The following is a 10,128-nucleotide window of genomic DNA, read 5'->3' on the forward strand; positions in this document are numbered from 1 at the left end:
CCAGTACACAGGAGTATCCGTAGCCTCTGGTGGCAGCCCCCTGCAACCCCTGCAAACCTCCCGTCTTAAAGCCCTTTTGTTGTTGTTGTTTTGAGACAGGCTCTCACTGTGTAGATCTGGCTGTCCTGGAACTCACTGTGTAGACCAGGCTGGCACAGGCTGCCGCTACCTCCCCAGTGCTGGGAATAGAGGTGTGAGCCACAGGGCCTGGCTACAGCCCTGTCTTTCTTCACCTGCCTGTGGAGGGCTTAGCCTTGTGGCATGGCTTCCGGCCGTGTCCCTCGAGCTGTCCAAACAGCCATCCCTTCCCCCTTTTTTGAACCTGCCTGTCCTATCGCCAATCCCTACCCCTTCAACCAGGATCCACGCTCATAGCCTTTTTAGCTTAGGCCTGAGCCCCTCCTAACTCTCCCATCTGCTGCTTTTTCTCCTCACTGCAGGTCTCAAGGGCTTGGCCTGTAACCCACTGTGTGCCCAAGGGCACTGCTGGGGGCCAGGGCCTACCCAGTGTGTCAACTGCAGCCAGTTCCTTCGGGGCCGGGAGTGTGTGAAGGAGTGTCAAGTGTGGAAGGGGTATGAGTGGCCGAGGAGTGGGTGGCCAGAGGGGCACACGGGGCACCTCCCAGACCCTCTCACTATGCCCATCTCTCTCGCAGGCTCCCCAGGGAGTACGTGAGGGACAGGCACTGTCTGCCGTGCCACCCCGAGTGTCAGCCTCAAAACAGCTCAGAGACCTGCTTTGGCTCGGTGAGGCGCCAGCGGGCTCAGGGCTGAGGCGGGGGGTGGGGGTGGGCAGGCAGGGCGGTGAGGGTCTGGTTGCTGCAGGGTGGAATACTCTCAGAGAAGGCTTCAGCTCAGCCCGGGACAGCGGGAGGGGGGATGGTCCAGGAGGCTGGGGTCACGCTGTGCCTGGGACCCTGGGCTACCCTTTCATGTCGTTGACACTGGAGCCCTTCAGACTGGGACAAGGACCCAAGAAGGCCCGTGTCCTTGGCGGTGGCTGTGCCAAGGACCAAGTGCAGGTCCTGTTACCAACCTCGATTTTCACTTCTGTGAGGTAAATGTTGTAATAGTTCCTACCCGGGTGTGGTGAGAACAAAATTAAATAGGATCTGGCAAGGTGCCCAAGCACGAAAAAAACTTTGTACATAATAGTTGCTACTTGTCACACCTTAGAGAAAGCACGTCCTCCCTGGGTGCCTCCACTTCCTTGTAAAGAGCAGCGAGGCAGGGAGCTGATGTTTCTGATGGGTCAGAGCCACAGGGCCTGCCTGACCCTTCCGATGACCCTTCCTCTCCTCTACCCAGGAGGCTGATCAGTGTGCGGCCTGCGCCCACTACAAGGACTCCTCCTTCTGTGTGGCTCGCTGCCCCAGTGGTGTGAAACCAGACCTCTCCTACATGCCCATCTGGAAGTACCCGGATGAGGAGGGCATATGCCAGGCGTGCCCCATCAACTGCACGCACTCGTGAGTGAAGGGGATCTTTTTGTAGAAGGGGGGACTTTCCGTGAGAGGAGCCTCTTTGGAGCTCTTATTGTGAAAAGAGGATAAGTCCACCTTCGCTTACAGGGAGATGTAATTTTTGTATCTTTTTCTAATTACAAAATAACACACTGGGGTCTGGAGGGGCAGTTTGGGTGGTTCTGTGGTTAAGAGCACTTGCTGCTCTTTTCAGCGGGCACCTCATGATTGCCCATCATCTTCAGCCACTCTGATGCCTTTTTCTGGCCTCTGCAAGGAACATGCACTCACTCGCAAGCATACATGCACATCCACACACGACACTCGGACATACACACTCATACACACACACTCACACATACCCACACCCACTCAGACATACACATACTCAGACACAGACACGCCGAGATGCACACACACTCAGGCACATAGTCATGTTTACAGACACTCAGACACATCCATGTAAATAAAGTTAAAAATAACACACTGGGGCCACCAGGATGGCTTAGGGAATAGAGAGGCACTTGCTCAGAAGCCCGGGGATTTCAGTTAAGTCCTCAGGACTCCGGTAGAGAGGACCGACTCCCAAAGGTTGTTCGCTGGCCCTCGCGTGCCTGCTGTGACACATGCATGTCTCCCAAGGACATGTACACACACACTAATACATAAATGTAACTAGAATACGTTTTTACAGTAACACGTTGAAATGCGAAACAATGCTGCTGGCAGTTCTTCTGGGAATAATTTGAACTGTTTTGTTTTTAAACAGTTTCTTGCCATTCAGCTCCACATACTGAGGGACACCCGTGTCCATGCCTTCTTGTTGACCTGGTGTCAGCATCTGTTGGGACAGAACTGTTGATATTTTATTGCTTGGTTGGTGGAGGTAGATGCCAGGGCCTTGTAGACCCTCTCCCACTAAACTGCCAGTCCCGAGCTGTTTAGTGGGTCTTGCCAAACTCTCCTCACATGGGCCATATTCCCTGGGTCTCTTTTATGGAGGGACTAGCTGTCCTTCCAGCCTTGATAGCACAGCACAGAAGATTACAGGAATGTAGGGGACGTGGGCTCCCAGGCTGAAGAAGGAGTCTTCTTGTGGGCTGGCACCGAGCAAATTGGTGACCTGGAGCCCAGTCTCTGCTTGTCACAGTGGAGATAATCCGGTTACACCAGCCCCAGGAGGCTGTTCCCAGGGTTGATGATGGCACTCTCTCTTTTGCAGCTGTGTGGACCTGGATGAACGAGGCTGCCCAGCAGAGCAGAGAGCCAGGTAAGCCTGAGCCCCAGAGGCACCCCATTACCCCTGACTCCTTCACTGACTTGGATGGTCGGTCATGAAGGGAGGATTACCTAACATGCCCCACACGCCACCCTCCTTAGCCCATTCTTTCTGTTATCGGCTTTTGTTTCAACAAGTGGATAAAGACCTCAGGATGCTTTGGGGTAAGGGATGCTGGGAAATGTGGTCCCCTAGGGACACAGGCCAGATTCAAGTTCCTAGAACTGCAGATAGACCAAGAGTGCAGTGAGGGTACACAGAGCCTTTGAGCGTCCTCGCTGGGCAGTTGGAGGCTTCCAGAATGGACGCTGAGCTCTCTTTGCACTCAGGTGGAGGGCCAGGCAAGACTAGGGTAGCTAAGAGCTCTCTGGTATGTGTGCTGCGAACCGTATCAGTACAGGAGAGGTGTACACTGAGCCATGAGGGCCAGATCCAGAGGGTTGAGCCCTTGACCCCTGGGCCACAGGCCTTTGGTTTGTCAGAAGAGCTTTAGAAAGGAGAAAAGCAACCTAAGGTGTACTCCAGAGAGCTGTTTTTTTTTGTCCATGAAGCAAACATTAGATGTTCGCTGCATGGAAGGCTTCGCGCAGAGCAAGATGGGGTATAAGGGAACAAGGGTGACAGGAATGTTTTCTGCCTGAGCGTGGTGGCACCCACCTGTAACCCCAGCACTTGGGAGACCGGGGCACATGGACTGTGAGTACAAAGGCAGCCTGGGCTACAGAGTGAGGTAGTCTCAAAACTTAAGTAAACCAGCACATTAAATGGGCTGGTGAATATCGAGGAGGTCCTTTGTTCCCCAAGATGAGCTGAATCATAAACGGTGACATCATGGAGAAATAGGGGTCCTGGTAATGGGAACAGCTCTGAGGCATGGAAACCGTGGCTCCTTGGAGACTGCTTTGACTCGTACCTGAGTCTGGGGTTACACATTCAAGGATCCCATTTCATATGTGGCAGAAGCCTCCAGGGGTGGGCTGCAGAGTTTAGATTAACAAGGTCTTCGGTGGATTTTCTCCCAGGAAGTTTTGGAGCCGAAGCACATTTCTGTCCCTCCTTTTTTTGCATTGTTTTTTTTCGAAGCTATTGTTTTTCAGTGTTTCAGCCTCAGCCTGTCCTAGACCAGGCTGGCCTCGGAACTCACAGCAATCCGCTTGCCTCTTCCTCTTAGAACGCTGGGATCAAAGGGCGGCCCTTCCTGTCCTTTCATGGGTCTCTTCAAACTCCCTCTTCAGACTAACCCCCAGTCTCTGATTCTGGGCTCCGTTTCCAGCCCGGTGACGTTCACCGTCGTAACTGTGGTGGGCACCCTGTTGTTCCTGGTCATAGTGGTGGTCGTTGGGATCCTAATCAAGCGAAGGCGGCAGAAGATCCGCAAGTATACCATGCGAAGGCTGCTGCAGGAAACTGAGGTGAGGCGGGGTGGGCGCCTCCTAGCGGCCTCCTGGATCCGTGCAGCTTGCTTGGCGCTCACCTACCCACCTCTCGCTCCAGCTAGTGGAGCCGCTGACGCCCAGTGGAGCCATGCCCAACCAGGCTCAGATGCGAATCCTAAAAGAGACGGAGCTGAGGAAGGTGAAGGTGCTTGGATCGGGAGCCTTCGGCACTGTCTACAAGGTCTGGAGAAGCGGGGTTCTGGCCTGGGCGGGTCTGGGGGAGGGGCTGTGCCTGAAGGGGCGTGGTCAAGAGGGGAGTGGGCGGAGCTGGAAAGTGGCTCGTGGGGATCAGCTCTATCAGGGCCACACAGGTCTGATTCAAGTCCTTTTCTTCCCGTTTAGGGCATCTGGATCCCAGATGGAGAGAATGTGAAAATCCCCGTGGCCATCAAGGTGTTGAGGGAAAACACATCTCCTAAAGCTAACAAAGAGATTCTAGATGTAAGCGCCTTCACCCCCTCCCTTGGGAATTGTGAGGAGACCCCTAGCTGTAGCTCGGGAATGCTTTCTCTTCACTGGGGTTTGAGATGGAGCCTCAAAACTTCGATTCCTAATCTTCCTAATGTGGGGTCCCTGGATGTAGCCGGTGAGGGATGGGTGAGGCTCTCTGGGAAAGGAGAGGATAGTGGGTGGGAGTGGGTAGGTTCCTGTAGCCCTCAGTGTACCCTTGTCTGCAGGAAGCATATGTGATGGCTGGTGTGGGTTCTCCGTACGTGTCCCGCCTCCTGGGCATCTGCCTGACATCCACAGTGCAGCTGGTGACACAACTTATGCCCTATGGCTGCCTTCTGGACCATGTCCGAGAACACCGAGGTCGCCTAGGCTCGCAGGACCTGCTCAACTGGTGTGTTCAGATTGCCAAGGTATGTGCTTGGAGGCTCCCGGCTTTGCAGGTTCCTTGCGTGCAAACCCCCGTCTTCATTCGGGGCCAGGATGGGGTGAGGTGTGTCTCCAAGGTGAGATTTAGACTCAGGTTCCACACTGGTGCCCACCATCCAGGGGATGAGTTACCTGGAGGACGTTCGGCTTGTGCACAGGGACCTGGCCGCCCGGAATGTGCTGGTCAAGAGCCCCAACCACGTCAAGATTACAGACTTCGGGCTGGCACGGCTGCTGGACATTGATGAGACAGAATACCATGCAGATGGGGGCAAGGTTGGAGGAGGCAGAGGAGGGCTGGGCTGGGATTGGCCTTTGGAAGAAGTCGGAGAGGGGTCCCCTCCCTAAGCACAACCAGTCAGGACACGTTGCTCTGCCTTCCCAGGTGCCCATCAAATGGATGGCGCTGGAATCGATCCTTAGACGGCGCTTCACTCATCAGAGCGACGTGTGGAGCTATGGTGTGTGGAGGCGGTGATAGGGAGGGGCTGGCTGGCTGGGTAGCCACGGCAGGGCGGGCCACAGGTAGACGCGTGAGGGTGGGGATGGAGGAAGAGCAGGAGGAGGGCTGCTTATGGCCACCCTGTGGGGTCCCCTGCGCTGACCTGGGGGGTGAGGAGACTGGGTAGAGTGGGAGGGGGCTCTCGGCACAGCCTCTTCCTCTCCACACCCACACTTCCTCTGTTCCCCCCACTCCTGATGCCTGTCTGTCCTAGGTGTGACCGTGTGGGAGCTGATGACTTTTGGGGCCAAACCTTACGAGGGGATCCCCGCCCGGGAGATCCCTGATTTGCTGGAGAAGGGTGAACGCCTGCCTCAGCCCCCCATCTGCACCATTGACGTCTACATGATAATGGTCAAATGTGCGTGGCAGGGCTGAACCTCGGGCATAGAGGAAGGGTGGTACGACCTCTGTGGGTGCTTACAAGCTGGGGGGCAAAGGGTGGGGCGTGAATGGGCTCCAGTGTCCCTGAAGGAGCCTCGAAGTGTCTTTACCCATTCACTGTAGCAGGCCCAAGCTGCTAGAGAGGACAGCTGTTGAGAGTGGAAACGCTCCAGGGCTCTGGCTCAGGGTCCCAGAGTCCAGTTGCACTCCATCATGGGAGGACCTTCAGCTTAGCCAGGGTTGTCTAGGCCCAGACTCAAGGGGGAGCAGGAAGGGGCTGGGCAGCTGGTCCTTGGACCTGTCCCAGGACAAGGATGCTGAGCTCTCTCCTGCCCTAGGTTGGATGATTGATTCCGAATGCCGCCCGAGGTTCCGGGAGTTGGTATCAGAGTTCTCCCGCATGGCGAGGGACCCCCAGCGCTTTGTGGTCATCCAGGTACTGGGCCTTCCCACACCATCCCTGGCCTGACAGCATCCTCCTTCCTGCCAAGTCCCCGAGCCCAGCCCCACCTCTAGCCTAAGCTTGGCGAACCCTGCAAGGGAGCTAAACGCTAGGCTGGGAAGGGCTGCCACGCTGTGTCTCCTTCCTCCCTAGAATGAGGATTTGGGCCCATCCAGCCCCTTGGACAGTACCTTCTACCGTTCCCTGCTGGAGGATGATGACATGGGTGATCTGGTGGATGCTGAGGAGTACCTGGTACCCCAGCAGGGGTTCTTCTGCCCAGACCCTGCCCCAGGCACCGGAAGTACGGCCCACCGCAGGCACCGCAGTTCGTCCACCAGGGTCAGTGCCCGTCTCAGAACAGAGGCTATCAGGGTCCTGTCCCTTGTGCTCCCCCATGCTCACCTTTCCCGAGGATTCCATTACCAGTGCTGCTTTCCAACCCTCCCGAGGTGACCTGTGTCTTTCTCCTGGGACCCTGTCATTCTCCTCCAAGGCCCCCCCCTTCCCAGACCTCTGAGCAGTTTCCATCACGACCCTCTCTTACCCCAGAGTGGAGGTGGCGAGCTGACACTGGGCCTGGAGCCCTCGGAAGAAGAGCCCCCCAGGTCTCCACTGGCTCCCTCAGAAGGAGCCGGCTCTGACGTGTTCGATGGCGGCCTGGCGGTGGCGGCAACCAAAGGGCTGCAGAGCCCCTCCCCGCTTGACCTCAGCCCCCTCCAGCGGTACAGCGAGGATCCCACCTTACCTCTGCCCCCCGAGACTGATGGCTACGTTGCTCCCCTGGCCTGCAGCCCCCAGCCCGGTATGGAATCCGGGCCTGAGAGACTGGGAGGAGGGGAGTTCAGAACCCTCAGGCCACACCCGCTGAGGGGCAATGGTGGGGCTCTTGGTCCCTTTTCCTCACAACTCCTCTCTTGCAGAGTATGTGAACCAGCCAGAAGTTCGGCCTCAGCCTCCCTTGACCCCCGAGGGTCCTCTGCCTCCCGTCCGGCCTGCTGGTGCTACTCTAGAGAGACCCAAGACCCTCTCTCCTGGGAAGAATGGGGTCGTCAAGGACGTTTTTGCCTTTGGGGGTGCTGTGGAGAACCCTGAGTACTTAGCACCCAGAGAAGGCACTGCCTCTCGGCCCCACCCTTCCGCCTTCAGCCCTGCCTTCGACAACCTCTATTACTGGGACCAGAACCCATCAGAGCGGGGGTCTCCCCCAAGTACCTTTGAAGGGACCCCTACAGCAGAGAACCCCGAGTACCTGGGCCTGGATGTGCCAGTGTGAGGTCACATCAGCAGAGGCCCTGTTGTACCTTCCGAGTGGGGAAGGCCTGACTTGTCTCCATCACCGCAGAGCGGGAAGAGGGTCCTCTGGCCACATCACACATCCAGGACAGCTGGCTATGCCGGGAACCTGTCCTAAGGAATCATCCTTGCTGCTTGAATCCTGTGGTTAAGAGGGGGCCCTGGCCGGAAGAGACGGCACACTGGACAGCCTCGGAGGACTGCAGACCCCGCCCTGGCAGACTGTAGGGTGCAGTGGGTATCACTGCTCCTCACCAGGCCCGGCTCTCTTGGTTCTGAGGACTGAGGGAAGCTCAGCCTAGAAGGGAAGAGGCCCCAAGGGACTATCCTGGAAACAGGACTTAGACATGTGCACCCCAAGAGGGGGGCTGCACCTGGCATCCAGACCAATCTTTGTACAGAGTGTATTTTGTTGTTTTTACTTTTTTTTTTTTTTTTTTTTAAAGATGAAATAAGGACACCGTGGGAGAGTGGATGTTCTATGGAGGTTAGGGAGTGGTGTCCCTCTTTCTCTTCGCGGTGAGATTTGTAAAATTAGCTGGGCTCCAGCTTATGTCTGGGAGCGGTTCCAGGCCAGAGCTTACTGCTCACCTGACTCACAGCTGTCCCTGGAGTGAGTGTGTAGAGGTCCTCCAAAAGTTTGAAGTGGTTTGGCGCTGGGGTTGAGGGACTGGGAAGTTGGGATTCCTTTCTGGGCGCCTTTTGGCACACCGTCATTCCAAGGCCACCCCCAGAACGAGGTCCTTTCCTCCTAGTGGGAAAGTGGAGTTGGGGGAGGGGCAGGGAGCATGTCACATGACTTGTTTTCCTTGCCTTAGAGTGAAGTATCCAGAACAAGCACACCCACTAGGTGTTAACAGGGCCAGACTGACCCGTGGGCTCCCCTCCAAGGCTGGACATAAACACACACCAGTTGGCACAAGTGTTTGTAGTTAACCTTTATTGCCAAGAGCTGATGCTCCCAGGAAAATAAGTTACAGCGATTGTGGCTGTATTTGGCAGGTATTGCCAAGCTGGGGAGAGGACCGAACTGCATAGGGCATGGATCCTGGGAAAGGGGTGTGAGGTGGCTGCGGAAATGTCCACGGAGAACATCTCTTTTCTGCCTTCAAGACCACAGAAATGTCTAATCCCTCCTTGTGTCCAAAGAGGCAGCGTGGAGGTCGGGGTCCTAGCTACCTAGAGCTAAGGTGAGGGGCAAAAGGCAGAGGGAGTTCCTAGCGGAACCACAAGGAAACAAAGGTCTGAACTCCAGAACCAATCTCCCAAGAGTGCTGTGTAGTCACAGGATGACACAGGGAGGCCGGCTGTTGGTGATCTTTTCTAAGGGTTCTCCATTGCTGGCTCTTCGGATGGCTTCGATGAGCTAGGGGACAGACGTTGGCCACTGTCACGCATAGGAGAGGAAGGTGTGTCTCAGCCACCCTTCCCATCAATGCTTCGAATACTCACGTCTTTCTCATAAGGAAACCCCCCATTCTCCAGCTTGGAGAACACCAGCTGTCCATTGATCTCAATCTCGAAGGCCCCTGGTAGGAAATAAACGCAAGAATGAGCCAAGACCAGGCAAGACATTCGGGGAGGTCCTTGGTATTCCTGAGAGTCCGTGCAAGACTAGTCCCGGTTCTCAGATCCTTAAGCCATTCAGCCCAAGAACCTAGGGAGGCCTCACCTGCGTGTCCTGTTAAGCCGGTAGGGTACCAAGCCCACACTAGGCATTTTCACTAGGTGCCAGACACTGCTAGGAATTTTATATACAGCAGCCAGTGTCAGCTCTAGAAGGTAGCAGAGCTGCGGCTTTAAGACCGACTGACTCAGCAGGTGCTCTCCGGACCTCACCTGTCCCCCCGTGCCGCGACTCAATCTCGATGCCGGGATACTCCTCCTTCACGGCGCTGGCCAGCTCCAGGTAGGTCGACTCAAAGCCGCAGGGTTCACTGGGGAGAAGAGACGTGGGGTGAGCTGGGGTTCCGGGGGTGGGGCCTCCCGTGGACCCACCCCCATCCTGACGGCGGACACAGGGGCCTCCTTTCCAGCCGGAGTGGCTCACCAGTACTCCACCACGATGCGGACTCCACTGCCCGCTTCCACCTCCCCGGGAGGGGGCACTACGGACACCTGGCCCGGCTCCCCACTCATTGCTGCCCGCTCCGCTGCAGGGCTGCTTCCGGGTGTGACGCCACGCCAAGGTCACGTGGAGGGGCGTGCCATGGGCGTGGCCGGACCGCGCTCTGCATCTGGGCGCCCTCTGCAGTCAGCCGCTGTGGCTGCATCTCGTCTTGATCCTGTCGTGCAGCCGGAGAGCGAGTGTGCTGGGCCAGCTAGGTGAACCTACTGAAACAAACCTTCCCTGATCTGGGTAATGAGAGCGCGGGATTTCTTCGGCATCCACCGCTCCCTGGATCCTGGATCCTGCCTACAAAAGAACTGCCTCTCATTGCAAAGCT

At 56.5% G+C, this 10,128-nt stretch overlaps 2 protein-coding genes across 3 annotated transcripts in view; one reads left to right on the forward strand and one right to left on the reverse strand.

The window, feature by feature from the left end:
- The window catches only part of Erbb2 (erb-b2 receptor tyrosine kinase 2), a 33,565-nt gene extending 24,964 nt beyond the window's left edge, over positions 1 to 8,601 (forward strand). For both annotated transcript variants that reach the window (XM_055620437.1, XM_055620436.1), the window contains exons 13-27: positions 441 to 573; positions 657 to 747; positions 1,309 to 1,469; positions 2,686 to 2,733; positions 4,016 to 4,154; positions 4,237 to 4,359; positions 4,521 to 4,619; positions 4,856 to 5,041; positions 5,178 to 5,333; positions 5,443 to 5,518; positions 5,774 to 5,920; positions 6,282 to 6,379; positions 6,539 to 6,727; positions 6,938 to 7,190; positions 7,309 to 8,601. In XM_055620437.1, coding sequence (XP_055476412.1) covers positions 441 to 573; positions 657 to 747; positions 1,309 to 1,469; positions 2,686 to 2,733; positions 4,016 to 4,154; positions 4,237 to 4,359; positions 4,521 to 4,619; positions 4,856 to 5,041; positions 5,178 to 5,333; positions 5,443 to 5,518; positions 5,774 to 5,920; positions 6,282 to 6,379; positions 6,539 to 6,727; positions 6,938 to 7,190; positions 7,309 to 7,661 — 2,252 coding nt within the window. In that variant the 3' untranslated portion in view covers positions 7,662 to 8,601. The remainder of the gene's footprint in view (positions 1 to 440; positions 574 to 656; positions 748 to 1,308; positions 1,470 to 2,685; positions 2,734 to 4,015; positions 4,155 to 4,236; positions 4,360 to 4,520; positions 4,620 to 4,855; positions 5,042 to 5,177; positions 5,334 to 5,442; positions 5,519 to 5,773; positions 5,921 to 6,281; positions 6,380 to 6,538; positions 6,728 to 6,937; positions 7,191 to 7,308) is intronic.
- A 3-nt stretch (positions 8,602 to 8,604) lies between these two features.
- Positions 8,605 to 9,875, reverse strand: Mien1 (migration and invasion enhancer 1). Its single transcript, XM_055620443.1, has 4 exons — positions 9,732 to 9,875; positions 9,521 to 9,618; positions 9,134 to 9,210; positions 8,605 to 9,047 (listed from the first exon to the last, which is right to left on the reverse strand). The coding sequence occupies exons 1-4, from the start codon at positions 9,818 to 9,820 to the stop codon at positions 8,964 to 8,966; spliced, it is 348 nt and encodes a 115-aa protein (XP_055476418.1). The 5' UTR covers positions 9,821 to 9,875; the 3' UTR covers positions 8,605 to 8,963.
- Positions 9,876 to 10,128: the final 253 nt, after the last annotated feature.

Source organism: Psammomys obesus, unplaced genomic scaffold (genome assembly GCF_907164565.1).
Source record: "Psammomys obesus unplaced genomic scaffold, mPsaObe1.curated_primary_1811, whole genome shotgun sequence".
NCBI lineage: Eukaryota > Metazoa > Chordata > Mammalia > Rodentia > Muridae > Psammomys > Psammomys obesus.

Coding starts and splice junctions, on each gene's coding strand:
- Mien1 (XM_055620443.1), bottom strand. CDS start 9,820: ATGAGTGGGGAGCCGGGCCAGGTGTCCGTAGTGCCCCCTCCCGGGGAG. Junction 9,619..9,731: donor CGCATCGTGGTGGAGTACTG/GTGAGCCACTCC, acceptor TCTTCTCCCCAG/TGAACCCTGCGGCTTTGAGT. Junction 9,048..9,133: donor GGTTTCCTTATGAGAAAGAC/GTGAGTATTCGA, acceptor TCTGTCCCCTAG/CTCATCGAAGCCATCCGAAG.